General features: G+C 38.0%; 1 protein-coding gene across 1 annotated transcript in view; it reads right to left on the bottom strand.

Moving 5' to 3' along the window:
* Positions 1 to 2,091: 2,091 nt before the first annotated feature.
* Positions 2,092 to 16,788, bottom strand: part of LOC127214583 (melanoma inhibitory activity protein 2-like) — a 108,874-nt gene continuing 94,177 nt past the window's right edge. Inside the window, 5 exon segments of the mRNA XM_051174945.1 lie at positions 2,092 to 2,191; positions 3,533 to 3,705; positions 7,303 to 7,430; positions 10,500 to 10,722; positions 13,886 to 13,944. Of these exon segments, the coding sequence (XP_051030902.1) occupies positions 2,092 to 2,191; positions 3,533 to 3,705; positions 7,303 to 7,430; positions 10,500 to 10,722; positions 13,886 to 13,944 (683 nt within the window).

Here is a 16,788-nt window from a genome sequence, read left to right as displayed (position 1 = left end):
TCCCTAGGATTCACAGAGCAGGAGAACGACATTTAGTATGTGATTACTACAGGCCAGAATTAGCACTTAAATAATGAATTCGATTTCTTGAGTTGCAAATTTTAGGTCAGATATGGAACAATTTTGCATGTTTTTATGCCCAATGAAATTAATAGTATTTTGGGAATCAACATTGCTAATACAAAGTAAAATACTGCTCCAGGGAGAGAAAGAAGAAAGTGGGTTTAAACAGAGATTTAAGGATGTCAAGTTTACAAAAGTTTCAATATAAAACTTGATTGTAGATAAATACTAGTCATTAGTTCTTTTCAATTTGCTGAATCAAGAAATAAAATGGGAATGAAGAAGTAGATGTACATGTTGTAAAATTCTAATTAACAGAATAGAGGGAAGCAGTGCATTCAGTACAAAGCTTTGCTTTCTGTCTGGAGCAGAAACACCTCCTGGTCACTGAATGTCCCCATTGCCACTAGGGAACCATTCCAGTCATGATCACACTGCTGTGCTAGAGAATGAGTTCTTATGCTGTTCCTTTACACTGAAGCAAAATATAACTGACCAGGTGAAAACCACTGGTTGAATACACCGACAGGAAATTCATTAGTTAGGTCTCATTCTCTATTCCTATCAGTATGCAAGACCAAGAACATGAACACCAGTCTGAAGATACTTGAACTCCCTACCTCAGAAAGAGGTATCTCAAAGTAGTTACATTATGGCAGCTCTCTCAATGCAGCCCATGGAAAACAGTCAATATCTTATATGTTAAGAATAAAATGACAGGCATGGTGGTACACACCCTTAATTCAAGCCCTCTAAGGGCAAAATCAGGAATATCTCCAAAGTCAAGGCCAACCTGGTCATCACAGCAAGTACAAGGGACTACACACACAGACCCTATCTCTAAGAAGCAAGCAAACAAAATTAATCAATGTATAAATAGTTAAACTGAGAAAAGAGGAAATATATAAAAAGCCAGTCAGACTGACAGGAAGGGAATAGGGCTCTTTGCCTACTGTGTGAGCTGAGAACCTCAGCTGTCACCAGAATGTACTGTAGAAAAATAATATTCCAGCTGTCAATTAATCACCATACATTGAGCATCAGAATAGGAATGCCTGTACCTACTTTTGCTCTCTCTCTCTGTCTCTCTCTCTCTGTCTCTCCCATCTCTTTCACCTATCACACACAGCATACACAAGCACACTTGTTTTTGAAGTGTTAAAACTCGTCAGTGAACTAAGTTAAAAAAAAAAAAAAACCTGAAGTTCATCATTAGGCAATATTCTGGCTTCTTTAAACCATATGTAAGTTTTTAAAGTCTCTTATTCTTCATTTTTGGTCATTCATATCTAACTGCAAAAAGTAGGGTACATATTTCGTAAGATAACCAAATCACAAAAACTACAAATGCTTTACATCTTTTTATATAATTTATGTCTGCAGATAGATGCATTGTTGTTCACTACTCCCATGTCTGATGAACACATGCATGTCTGGTGTACTTGGAGGCAGAAGTGGCCACTGGATTCCTTAGATCTGGAGTGCTTTAAACCCCAATATGAATACTGAACTCTGGTTTGACGTAGCAGCCAGTCTTAACTACTGAGCCACCATCTCTCCAGCCATAGACATTTCCCCCTTGAACCACTGAATTGTTGGTACAGTAAAAAAGACTACATTATGGAATCATGTTTATGGAAACCTGGCTGGGTTTTTGGTTATTTATTTTGTTTTGTTTTGTTTTTTTTTTGTTGTTTTGTATAACCAATGCCAAACAAGATTATTTATTCAATTGAAATTTATTTGATTAAATATACATTACCTCTTCATTTGTCTAAAACCATAGCGAACACATTCCAGGTAAAGATACAAAGCATTCCCAGTTTAAAATAGACCAATAATAAAATTACATTTATAAAACTACCATAATTATGAATAGGTAGTCCACCTGAAAAATACTATACAGAATTAAATAAAATGGAAAAAATTACCAATAAGATTCAGAGTTAAATCATCCTTATTTACAAAATGCTATTCTGTTACCATTTGATTTGAGGAACAATATCATCACATAGGAACAGCAGTTACCTAAACTTCATCTAAAAAGAAAATGGATGCCGAGGAATCGGTCAGGTCTCCTCTGTCTCCAGATGTTCCAGTGCAGGCTGGAGGTTCTGGTGCAGGTTGACTGGAAGTAGGATTCAAGTCAGGAGAGAACTCATTTCTACTTTGAGATGTAAGAGTGGTGGAAGAACTCGAAACTTGGGGGAAGATAAGATGGAAATCCCCTTCATTTGCACACATTTCTCCCTGTTCCAAGAGACAGGAAAAAGACAGTGGGAGTTGAAACCCTGTGCTGCACCCTTGTTAAACCACTAGTTCCAGCCCTTATTCTGGTATCCAAACATTCACACCACAATATTTGATCTGCCAAATAAATCTTGACATTACATAATGGACATTTTAGCTACAAAGGACTAATAATAACATCACAAAAAATTTCAAGGGTGTTTGTCACTGGCAGCAATGCAAGATCTCAATACAGTGCAGACTTACTGGAAATAAGCTTTTTAATACATTAAAACTTTGAAACTTAACATTCAGGTCATTGATCTCGACCTGATATCCTATTTGAAGCATTTCCTGTCATGCCAAGGACAACCTTAAATCCCTCCACCACCAAAAAAAAAGCCTCATGGCATGCTCATAGAAACTTAAGACTAAAGATGAGGGCACAGAGCAGACAACTAGGACAACTAAGCTAGTTCTTGTCTAGTATTGGAAATATGATTTTCTGTGTGGAAACATGTGATTCCAAAGGGGGAAATTATACTGTAAAATCAATAAATTACTTTTATTTTAAAATGTAAGGGTTGGAAAGAATTTCAAAAAATTCAATAAATGACTAAATATGATCTTAGATTTTGATTAGGATCATGTGGGAACCACTACTTAGGAGACATACTTAATACTTTAAAACAATTTAGCCAGTAATCATAAGACAAACATCTAAGTAATTATTTTAAATATTTTTTTTATTTTAAATATTTTAAATATACTCTTATATTACATGAAGTACACATATACTTAACATTAAAAATGCTTGTAACTGAACATTGGTGGCACAGGCCTTTAATCCCAGTATTTGGGAAGCACAAACTAGCTTTCCAGTTAAGGCTCCAAAGCTATAGGGAAACCCAGCCTTGGGGAGAAAAACAAAGCAAAACAAAAACCTGCTTATACATTCAATGATCTTTTAACCTATCATATTACAGTTAAAATTCAAATTCAAATTTGCCTAATATTGATCAAGGTGAAGCTTTTACTTCCTTTGATGCTGGACAGTAACCTGTGAGCCATATAAACCCTGTCCCTCTCAAGTTGGTTCTGGCTAGTGTTTCTCCCTGTAAAAGGAACCTAACTTGATGGAAAGCACAGATAAGCACTGACACAAACACAGACCTTTAAAGAAAGCCTACATGGCATTGGAGGAAACTGCAGGCCTTCAATATCCCTTATTGGGACATACTGTTGAGGATCTGCACAGGTGTTTCCTGGTGGAGGAGTTGGTGGGATCTGTCCTCTAGGATCACCTGGTAAGGCAGGGCCTCCAGGGCCTCTAACCTTGGGAACAAGTGGAGGAATCAAGCCATGGCCAGCTGGTTGGCATTCAGCAGGGACATAGTTGGGCACACTTGCCTTCTGTAACAGAGAAACAATCAGCAGTAAGTAAAGACATTTCATTAACAGCTCCTTTCCTGGGTGTGTGAGGCATAGAAGAAAGCAGTCCATTACATTCTAGTAAGGCTGGGGATAGGCTCAGTATCCCACAAAGGTGCAGGAGCTGCTTATTTGTTATTCTAAGTAGTTTTACTGACTTCACTCTCTCCACACCTCTTCCATATTGTAGTTGAAGTTCTAGCTAAGGCATTAAGACAACAAAAGAAGAACCACGGAATACAAATTAAAAGTAACAAATCAAACTTTCACTATTTGCAGATGATATGACAGGTTACATCAGGGAATACCTAACACTGATAGACACCTTTACCAAAGTGGCAGGATACAAAATTAACTAAACATATAAAAAAATTAATCACTAACCCTACTATATACATATGATAAAGGGGCTGAGAAAGGAATCACAGAAACATCTCTTTTTTTTTTTTTGCATTATCCAAGAAAACATAAAATAGCTTGGGGTAATGTTAACCAAACAAGTGAATAACTTATTTAATAAGAATTTTGAGTCTTTAAAGAAAAAAAAATTAAAGAAGATACCAGAAAATGGGAAGATCTCTCATGCTTTTGGATAGGTAGGATTAACATAGTAAAAATAGTAGTCTTTCCAAAAGTAATCAACAGATTCAATGCAATCCCTATCATAAACCCCAGCACAATTCTTCACAACCTTGAAAGAACAATAGTTCTTCCTATGGAAAAACAGTAGACCCAGGGTAGGCTAGACAACGTTGTATAATAAAGGAACTTCTTTCTGGAGGCATCACTTTCCCTTTCTTCAAGCTCTACTGTAGAGCTATAGTCCTGAAAACAGTTTGGAACTGTCACAAAAATGGATAGGAAGACCAATGGAATCAAATTTAAAACACTGATATTAACTCATACATCTACCAATACCTGATTTTTGACAAAGCAGCTAAAGTTATACAATGGAATATAAAAAGCATTTTCAACAAATTGTGCTGGCATAACTGGAGGCTGACCTGTAGAAGACTCCAGATCACCATGCATAATACTTAAGTCTAAATATATCAAAGAAAGACCTCACCATAAATCCAGCCACATTGAACCTCCCAGAAGAGAAAGGGGGAGGTATCCATGAAAAAATTGGTACAGGAGCCTGCTTCCTGAACATAACTCCAGTACCACAGACTCTGAGATCAACAATTAATAAATGAAATCTCTTGAAATTGAAAAGCTTATTTAAGACAAAGAACACAGTCAACAAGACAAAATGGCAGCCCACACAATGGGAAAAGATCTTCAACAACCCCACATCTGACAGAGGGCTGATTTCCACAATGACAAAGAACTCAAGAAGCTAGGTACCAAAACACCAAATATTCTAATTAAAAAGTATGGTACAGAACTAAATAGAGACACCTAAGAATGTGTTCAAAATCCTCAGACACCAGGGAAATGCAAATCAAAAAACTCTGAGATATCATCTTACTCCTGTCAGAATAGCTAAAAACAAAAACACAAATGACAGTTTATGCTGGAGAGGATATGGAGACTGTAGTAAATTCTTCCACTGCTGGTGGGAGTGCAAACTCGTACAGACATTTTGGAAATCAGTATGGTGGTTCCTCAGAAAAATGGGAATCAGTGTACCTCAAGTTTCAGTAATTCCACTCTTAGGCATATACCCAAAATATGCACACTCATATAACAAGGACATCTGTTCAACTATGTTCATTGAAGCATTATTTGCTCAACTGAAGAATGGATGGAGAAAATGTGGTACATTTAAAGAATGAAATACTATTCAGAGGGAATAAACAATGTAATCTGGAAATTTGCTGGCAAATGGAAGGAACTAGATGGATCCATCCTGAATGAGGTAACCCGGTCACAAAATGACAAACATATTATGTACTCACTCATATATGGCTTTTGGACAGAGCAAAGGATGGCCAGCCGACAATCCACAATGCCAGAGAAGCTAGGAGACAAGGCGGACCCTCAGAGAGACATACATGTTGCCGTGGAGAAGGAGAAATGGGCAAGATCTTCCTAGAAAATTGGGAGAATTGTGGATGGTGGGAGTTAGGGAGAAAATGATGAGAGAGGTAGGCATGATGGAACAGGAAGATTGAGTTAGGGAAAGAATAGGGGAGAGCAAGAAAGGAGACATTATAATAGAGGGAACCATAACAGGTTTTAAGAGAAATCTGGCACTAGGGAAATGCCAAGAGATCTATAAGAATGACCCCAACTCACAATGTGAGCAACAGTGGAAAGGCTACCATAAATGCCTTACCTTGATAATGAGATTGATAACTAACTTATATGCCATCATAGAACCCTCATCTAGTAGCTGATGGAAACAGAAGCAGTACCCACAGATAAACACTGAGCCAAACTCCTAGAATGCAGTTGCAGAGAGGGAGGGATGTTGAGACAAGGAGTGAAGGTCAGGGTACAGAAACTCACAGAGGCAGCCTACCTGAACAAGGGGAAACACATGTACCCAAAACTGATAACTGGGTAATCAGCATTGGACCGACTTAGACCTCTAGAATGTGGGACTCAGGTAGAAGGCCCCGTAAGTCTAAGGGGCTTCTGTCAGTGGAACCAGGATGTATCCCTGGTGCACAAAAGGTCTTTGGGTCCACATTCTCCATGGAAAAATATTCACTTAGCCTAGAGCCAGGAGGGAGGGCCTAGTCCCTACTTCAAATAATTTGACAGATTTAGATGATCCCACCTGGAAGGCATCACCCTCCCAGTGGAGGGTTACGGGAATAGGATGGGAAGGTTCCCAAGGGGGCATGAGAGAGAGAAGGATCAGGGATCAGTATCTAAAACAAGAAAAAATAATAAATATAACTAAAAAAAGATTCAAATAAGATTTCAAGGGAGAAAATCTGAAATCGTGTACAGCATCTAAACAAGCTTTGAATTTCATGTAAATGTTGTACTTCTTTTAGGGCGATATATTGGGCTTCTTTCTGTTTTTTATCTTAATATTTTTTTTTCATTAACAGGAATGGGTGTTTTCCTACATGTATATCTTCATACTATATACATACAGTTTTCTGGAAGGATACAATAAGCCTTCAGATCCCTTGAAACAGGAGGTAAGAAGGTGCTGGGAATTAAACCCAAGTTCTTTAGGAGAGCAGCCAGGGCTCTTAACCTGTAAGCCATTTAGCAAGCCTATATGGATTTTTGAGACAAGATCTGCTTATAAGGCCCACACTGGCTTTTAATTTACCATCTTTCTGATGTAGCCTGCCAAAATGCATGGGTTACATGGACCATCAAAATTTGTCTTGTGATCTGTACTATTTCACAGAAGGTTACAAGCCAACAATGAGAATGTTAACTCTAAGTACAGGTATATTATATTAATATCATAATATCACAAAGTAGAAGAGCTCTCACCTTGTTCTAATAAAACAGAGAAACTAGTTGTGGATTCTTGGGTAGAATTCAGTTTCCAATACTTACCCCAGGGTCTGTTTTGGTGGCATTCTTCTTGTATTCCAACGTGGAGGATGCTGGCCTATCTAGACAGGAAAATCAAATCAGGAGAACTTCATGAGTTCTCACTTTATCCCACGACTGTTTCCAGATCCAAGTGACCCTGACATGTTCCACTCCCCCTGGCCAGTACAGAGAACAACTGGACACAAATACAATAGTATTCCTCATTAGGGTCCCCAAAGCACCATGAGAACCTTGGAAATTTCAATAGGACAAAAGAACATTTGTTTGCAGTGTGCTGGTGACCTTTCCAACAGGCTCTTAGGTAATCGTACTAAGGTAGCCTAAGCGAAGAACTCAGGATGAAGCATCTGCTTCCTCTGTCTATGTGTGACAGCCCTTAAAATATATTTTTGTTAAAAAGTACCCTTATAGATAACAAATACACAATGAAAATTTAAATGGTTTCATTTTATACTTAATGTGATTTTCTGTCATACCTACAGTAGATACACATCTTTCCCACCTTCAGAGGGTAGTGAGTGATAATTGAAGAGGTCCTGGGAGATTCACTCAACTAAATGAAAAATGATTAAATAAGCTAACTAATAAAGAACATGAAACCAAAAAAATTTACTGGTTGTCTTACACAAATCAACTGACATTTTCCTGGCTAAAATCTTTCACTACTACACTGGATATAAATAAATGGTTTAAAAAGTTGAGAAGTAAAAAAAAAAAAAAAATATAAAAAAAAGTTGAGAAGTTTGCTATTGAAAAGAGTAAAGTTTGTATTACAACCCTTGAAGGAAACCCTTCAAATGGCAACAAAACTAACCTTAACACATTCATTAGATGACATACATGAAACATGACACAACAAGAAAGGGCTAGAGAAATGTGTTTACAGGGTAATGTTATGGGCTGCTCTTCCTTAGGACTTATGCTTAATAGCAAGCCACTACACAGCAGCACACAACTATCTGTAACTCCACTTCCTGGGGCACTGATGCCCTGTTATAGCATTCTGTGGAATCAAACACACATGTAATACACAGAAATCAGATGGTAGAGATGACAGATTAATGGGATACCTACCAAAGAAAGGTGCTAACGGGGAATACAACCAGGCCAAAGGAGAGAAGTGACTTATAGTGAACTGCAATGTGGATGTTGTCAAGGAAAGGAATATAAACCTATGACAACTGAAATGGTACTTGTCTATTACTTGAGTAACCAAAGGGGACATTACGATGTAAAACCAAAAATTATTTTTATTTAACAATGTAAGTATATAAAAAAATTTCAAGGACTTCAAAATTAATTATGTTGGAGAGGATGTGGAGGAAGGGGAACACTCTTTCACTGCTGGTGGGAGTGCACACTTGTACAGCCATTTTGGAGATGACTATGTTGGTTCCGCAGGAAAATGGGAATCAGTTTACCACAGATCCGGCAATGCCACTCTTAGGCATATACCCAAATGATTTACATCCATGAAACAAAGACATGTGCTCAACTATGTTCATAGCAGCATTATTTGCAATAGCAAGAACCTGGAAGCAATCTAGATGCTCCTCAACTGAAGAATGGATAGAGAAGATGTGGCACATTTACACAATGGAATACTACTTTACAGGAAAAAAAAACCAATGGAATCTTGAAATTCACAGGCAAGTGAATGGAACTTGAAGAAACCATCCTGAATGAGGTAACCCAGTCACAAAAAGAGGAACATGATATGAACTCACTCATATATGGAATTTAGACATACAGTAAAGGATCACCAGCCTATAATACACACCTCCAGAGAAACTAGGATACAAGGAGGATTCTAAGAGATTCACTTAAGGTCCGTCAGAGAAGGGGAAAGGGACAATGTCTCTGAGCATTTTGGAAGTGGGGGGACAACAGTGAGTGTAGAGGGAGCTAGGAGAAAGAGAAGGGGAGGACAGGAAAGCACGTGGGACTTGGAAGATTGAGTCAGAGGAGCAATAGACAAGAGAGGAGAGAGAGAGACAGAGAGAGAGAGAGAACCATAAAAGAGGGAGCCATTAAAGGTTTGAAGAGAAAACTGACTCTAGAGAAATATCCAGTGACCTACAAGACTGACCTCAACTAACAATTTGAGCAACAATGGAAAGGCTACCATAAATGCCATTTCATGATAAGGAGATCAACGACTAACTTATCATCCATCATGGAGCCCTCATCTGGTAGCTGATGGAAACAGAAGCAGACACCCACATTTAAACACTAAGTTGAACTGGAATCTAATGCAGAGAGGGAGGACAAGACCAGACATCAGAAACACACAGAGACAGCTGACCTGAACAAGGAGGAGCTAATGGGCCCCAGACTGATAGCTAGGAATCCATCATGGGACTGAATCAGACAGCCTGAACATGGGTCTCAGTTGGAAGGCCTGGGCAATCTAAAGGACCTTGGTCAGAGGAACCAGGATGTATACCTGGTGCACAAATGGACTTTGGGAGCATATTCCTTTAATCTGGAGGCAGAAGGGGAAGCCTATTCCCTACTCTAAATGACTTGACAGATTTAGGTGACCCTTCCTGGAATGCATCACCCTACATGTGGAGTGGGGTGGTGGGAGTGGAGGGTGGTCTGAGGAGATGGGAGAATGGGAGAGAGGGAAAGAGCAAGTGAGGGAGAGGGAACTGGGGTTGATATGTAAAATAAATAAATAAAGAAACAAACAAATAAAAATTGTATATCTCCCTCTTTAAAAAAATTAAAATATAATCATGTGGGAACTGCTATTCAGGAGTAATGCTTGAAACCACTTTTAAATAACTTTTAGAAAACATATAACTAATTATTCAAATAATGGCCCCAATGCATTTCTATGAAATGAAACACACATAATTAAAATCTAAAAACTACTTGCATCTGGGCATTGTTGATACAGACATTTAATCCCAACACTTGGGAAGCAGAGAGATGTGGATTTCTGTGAATTCATGGCTAGTCTGTTCTACTGAGTGAGTTCCAGGGCAGGCTTCCAACATATACAAAAACTTTGCCTTGGGGAGAATAAAACAATCAAACAAAAATACCCCACAAACAGTCTGTACTTTTACTGATCTTCTGGCCTATCACAGCACAGTTCAAATTCAATGTTCCTTATGGTGGATCAAGGTGAAACCTTGACTTACTTTGTTGATGGAATGTATCTTTGAACCATGAAAACTGTTTCCCCCTCAAGTTGGTTCTGGCCAGTATTTCTCCCAGTAACAGAAACCAAACTTGAATAAAAGAACAGATAAACATTGACACATGCAGGGACCTTTAAAAATGCCTACCTGGCACTAGAGAGAAAGGTGGGCCTGCAAAGTCCCTGGGTGTGATATACTGTCCGGAATCTCCACAGATGTTTCCAGGAGGAGGTGGAGGCAGGATTGGGCCTCTTGGATTCCCTGGAAAGGCAGGGCCTCTAGGACTTCTGACCAAAGGATCCAGTGGAGGAATCACGTCATGACCAACCGCATTGCATTCAGGAGGACTAGAGTTAGGCAAAGGTGCCTTCTGTAACAGAGTCACAATCAACAGTAAGTGAAGCTTCTTGATTCATAGCTCCTTTCCTGTGAGTGTAGGAATTATAGAAAGCCTGGGAACAGGCTGAATTTTCCTCATGTGTGTGAGAGCCACTTATTCACAGTCAGAAGTAGTTTTACTATCTCAACAGAAAGCTTTATGGATGGAACTAATCATCTACCTAGCTCCACCACAAACACAAATACAGTAAAAGCAGATCAAAACAGACACTTTTAAAAACAGATATACACCAGGATATGTTGGCACAGGCCATAAATCTCAGAATTTGTCTATTAGAGAAAGGTGGATATCTGTCAGAATGAGGGTGTCTGGTCAACAGAGTGAGTTCCAGGACTGACTCAAGATCTACTGGGATATCCTATCTCTAGGAAAAAACAACAAACAACAACAACAAAACCCCCCAAAACATAGAACTTTTATCAAACATAGATGCAAAAGGAAAATGTTTAACATGTTGGTGATTTCAAAATGATCCAAATTAATTTTATATTTGAAAAATGAAATACATGTTTAGATTCAAATAAGATTCAAGGAAGAAAATCTGAAATAGTAGACAGCACATATACAACCTTTGAAGTTCTTCTAAAACTTGCACTTCTTTAAGTAGGAGATATCAAGTTTTTTTCTCTTGCTTTTTTTTTTTTGTATATTTATAATGCCAAAGAAATGGGTGTCTTGCTTGCATGTATATCTGCATTCATTGTTAAATTTTTGATTGTGAGCCTTGCCTTTAATGGCTGAGCCATCTCTCCAGCCCTATAAACTCATTGTGAAAGAATGATAGGATAGGGATTCAGATCCCTTGAATTGGAGGTAAGGATTGTCTGCCTGAAATCATGTGCTGGGATTCAAACCCAGCTCCTACGGGAGAGCAGCCAGTGCTATTAACCTGTTAGCCATTTCTCCAGCTCAGTAGTTTTTTGATTCACAATCTATGCATATTGGCTACACTGGCTTTGAATGTACCATACTCCTGCCTCATGATGTGGGAGTTGGAAAAAACTCGAATCTTGTGGTGAGGTAAGATGGAAATGCCCTGGGTTCAGTCACATTTCTCATGTTCCAAGAGATGGGTAAAGGACAGCTTAAGTTCAAAGCCCAAATACAAAACCAAAATCTTCAGCACTTGTACTGATAGCCCATCACTCAGACATTACTTGATCTAAGACATAAATCTTGACATTGACAAAAAAACCTTCTTAGCTACATAGGACTAATAAGAAAGAATGTCTCCAGCAATTTTAGGTACATTTTACCTATTTTGGCAGCTATGCAAGATCTCAATACATTGGAGACTTACTGCAAAATAGATTTTCAATGGAGTAAATCTCAAAGACTTAACATTCCCATTATGATCCTGACTTGATATCCTACAAGATATATTTCCTGTGTTGCCAATGAAATAAATTCCCTCCAAAATTCTCATATCATTCTCCTAGAAGGTTAAGAGTAGTTGCCATGGCAAAGTACAGACACTTAGGACAACTGAGATGGTTCTAGTCTAGTACTTGAACACTTGATTTACCGTATAGGAACATGTGAAGCAAAAGAGAAAATTATGCTGTATAAACAACAAATAACTGTTATTTTCAATTGTAAAGGCTGGAAAGAAGTTGAGGAATTCAACAAATTCAGTGAGGTCCATGACTGGCACCATATCTAATGGGAACACTATCTCTAGTTAAAAAAAAGAAAAAGAAAAGAAAACAGACACGTTTTAATCGAACACACACACACACACACACACACACAGGAAAATGATTGATATGTGGACATTTATAAAATGACAAAGTCATTTGAAAAGTAAAATACATACATATTAATATTCAAATAAGATTCCAAGGAAGAATTTATGAAATAGTGTAAAGCAAGTAAACAAGCTTGGAAGTTCATGTAAAAGTTGAACTTCTTGAATGGGAGATATCTGGTTTCTTTTTCTTGTTGGATTATTTTAGTGTTTTTTTTTTTCATTTCACAGATATGGTATATTTGCCTGTATGTATGTCTGCATACTATAGTCATTCAGTGTTCTGTAAGGATAGAATATGCAAATCCCTTGGAGGTAAGATGGATTGTGAGCCACCACTCCAAGCTTGGAAATTAAACCTAGGTCCTGTATAAAAGGAGACATTGCATTTAACTGGAATGCCATTTCTCAAGTCTGTGTGGTTTAATGAGGCATATTCTGCATATATAGCCCACACTGGATTATATATTCCCATCCTACTGCCTCACTCTGGAAACTGCTGGGATCACATGTACCATCAAACAAAGGCTAGTGAGCTAAACAATTTCACATAAGGTTACAGACCAACAAAGAAAGTTAATGCTAAGCGCAAGTATATTTAACTCAAGCCTTGCTCTAAAATAAACAAGAAACTAGGTGTGCATCCACGGGTAGAATTCAATGTTCAGTACTTACGTTAGGATGATGTTTGTTGGCATTCTTCCCAGAATACAATGTGCAGGATAAATACATATATAATAGGTAAAATACATACATAATAGGATCCCAAAAAGATTTCAAGAAAGAAAATCTGAAAGAGGGTACTGAAAGTAAACAAGCTTGGAATTCATCTAAAAGTGTACTACTTGAAGTGTTCGATATCAGGTTTATTTCTCTTGTTTGCTTATTTTAGGATATTTTTTATTTCAGAGACATGGGAATTTGCCTGCATGTATTTCAACATATTGTATCCATTCAATATTCTGGAAATATATGATAGGGCATCATATCCCATGAACAGGAATTAAGAAGGATGGTCATCAACTACACAGGAGTGGGGAGTTAAACCCATGTCCTGTAGGAGAGCCAGCCAGTGGTCTTAAAAGTGTAAGCCATTTCTCTACTCTAGGTTAATTTTTTGAGGCAAATTGTCTTAAATAACCCAGACTGGCTTGAAATTCCCCTCCTCCTGGGTCAGCCAGCAAATTGCAAGGAACGCATGGACCATCAAATTCTGGCTTGTATTCTGTAAAATTTCACAGAAAGTTACAAGCCAACAATGAAAGTGTTACAGATAATTGAAAGTATATTTAATTAATATCACGTATGAAACAACTCTAACCTTGTTCTAATAAAATAAGAAACCAGTTGTTGATCTATAGGTAGAATACAATTTCTAATACTTACCACAGGGTCATGTTTGGTGGCACTGCTACCAGATTCCAATGTGGAAGTGACTGGTGCATCTAGACCAAAAAATGAAACCAGTGAAACTCATGAATTCTTACATTATTCCCAGATCATTTCCAGATCAAAATGACAGTGACTTGTTCCACTCCCCTTGCTGGGACACAAAACAGGTCGACACGAAGCAGCCCCAGACTTAGACAAAATTCAAAATTACGGACATACTTTTGTAGTATGTGGCTGATGCATCCAAATGACACTTGGCAAACTTGACCAGTTACCTTAAATGACCAAATTCGTATACAGCATGGACTTCCCATTTTCCAGGTGTGCCAACCTTTCCTTCAGTACATATGATATATTTCAGTTTATAGGTACCCTTATAGATAATGCAACAATTACACAATGAATATTGAAATTTCTGAATTTTATTATTTCTTAATATTAGTTACTATAATATCTATAGTAGATAAACATCATTCCGTAGTTAGTGATAGCTGAAGACATCTTGAGGGAATCAATCGACTGTATATAAAAATATTAAATTAGATAATTAATTAAGAACAAGAACACAAATTGTTTTACTGGTAGTCTTTTAATATCCATTGATATTTGCCTGCCTAATGTCCTTGTGTGGTAAACAGGATCTATCTAAATGCCTTAAAAAGAATGATGGAAGCTATGGAAGAGTAAGTTTGTATTATGACCAGATACAGGAAACCCTTCCTCTTGCATCAAAGCCAAACATCAACACATACATTGGATTACAAGCCAAAAATATTAGACAAAATAAAGTTCTGGAAAAATGGCTTAAGTGGTGATGGGTATAGTAAATCATTACTATGCCATCAAAACTAACCTTACACATACACACACACATTAGCTGACACACCTATATCTTTCACAGCATGAATAGTGTGGTCAAATGGTCAAGGGAACAGTCTACTCTTCCTTAGGACCCGTGCTTGGTTCACAGAAACTACACAGCAGCTGACAGCCATCGGTATCTGCAATTCCAGGGTCTCTGAAGGCTTCTTTGGTCCTTCACATGCCCCACACATGAATGTGATACGCAGAAAGAAGATAGAAGCATTGCCAAATTCATGGGATAACTGCCAAGGAGGGCTGCTAACAGGGCATACTACCAGCCAAAAACAGAAAAATGCCTTGCACTGAATCTCTATGAAGATGCTGAGAACAAAGCCCAAGTCCTCAGTTCTGCTAGATGAGCCAGTATTAACCAGTCACCTACTACTTCTCCAGCCACAGATTCTTCCCTCTGGAAGCACAGAGTAAAATGTCGTCATTATGGAATCATGTTGATGGGACACTGGCTGGGTTTAATATCAACACTGCCAAATATGACTATACCTCAATTACAATTTGACTATAGCTGTAGATACCAATACGATTGTCTATAACCATATGTTTCTACACATTCCTGGTCTAAAAACTTTGAGAGTAGTGGTGAAGATATCCCCAATAGGGAGACTGAATGCATATCTACCAGGATATTATTAAACATAATAATCCAATTAAAAGATACTATCCATATTGAAATCAAAGGGAAATAACTTACTCATATGATTAGTATTCATATCACACGTACTTTTTAAAAAATAATTTGAAATTCTAATTGCAATATTCTTCCAGCTGAGCACCAGGAGCAGTACAGAAGGAACATCAGTCGCCTAAACAGCCAATTAGAAGAACTGAGTGCCATGGAAAGTGCCATGTCTACTTGTGTTTCAGGAGGTCCCTGCAAGTGCAGTTTGTAGGTTCCGGTGCTGGCTGTTGGGAAGGGCGAATGAAGTCTGGAGGGGGCTCATATATACTATCATGTTGTGTAAGTGGGGCCATTGTGCTCCTTTGGGCAAGGTAAGATGGAATGCGACTCAGCACCTCCACGTTTCTAAGGATCCAATATTTAGGAGTACGACAGTGAAGTTGAACCCATTTACATTTCACTTATGCAACCAAAAGCTCCAGACCCTATTTTTGATCTGCCCAATTCAAAAGCACAATATATAATCAAACAAATATATCTTAAGTGGGTTACGTACTTGTTCAGTACATATCATTAATAAGTTCTAATATCACTAACATTTCCAGGGGTATTTGTACTATCTAAAGAGATATATGAGATCTCAGTGCACTGAAGTCTTACTGCAAAAGAGCTCTTCAATGGAGTAAACTTTCAGAATTCACATTCCTATCGTGACACGAACCTGACTTCCTAAACGTGAAATTCCCTGTAATGTCAGAGAAAGGACTGGCACCCTAAAAAAGGCATATCTTTCACCTAGGAGCATACAACTAGAGGCCATGGCAGAGAGGACACCTAGGAGCACTGATTGGTTCTTCTTCTTTATGTTATAGACACATGGATACATGATTCACAGGAACAAAATATTACATGTATTTTAGATTTTAAACATGATTGGGTGGGAACAATGATATTGGAGAAAACTTTGAAGTAATTGACTCCTGAATTTTTAGCCAAACATCGAGACATTACATACTATATTGGCCTCGGTACATTCTCATCAATGAAGACACAGAAATTTAATCTGAAAACGGTTTGCAGCTGGGCATGTGTGGCCCAGGAATCTACTCTCCGCACCCAGGAATCAAATATATGTGGATATCTATGATGTTAGGGAGGCCTGATGAACAGAAAATTGGGGGAAAGGCTCACCATATAGGGTGGGGAGAAAAAAAAAGGAAAACAGACAATAAAAACAGACACAACTTGGAAATTTACAATTCTTCTGGCCTGTCAGGACACAATTCATTTTCAAAATTCCATAATGTGTATTAAGGTGATGCCTAGACATCATAGACATTTGGACTGTAAACTGAGAGCCCTCATGACCCTTTCCTTATCAAGTTGGTTCTGGGAA

The sequence above is a fragment of the Phodopus roborovskii genome, unplaced genomic scaffold (assembly GCF_943737965.1).
Source record: "Phodopus roborovskii unplaced genomic scaffold, PHOROB, whole genome shotgun sequence".
In the NCBI taxonomy this organism is placed as follows: domain Eukaryota; kingdom Metazoa; phylum Chordata; class Mammalia; order Rodentia; family Cricetidae; genus Phodopus; species Phodopus roborovskii.
This window is presented reverse-complemented; position numbering and strand designations above follow the sequence as displayed.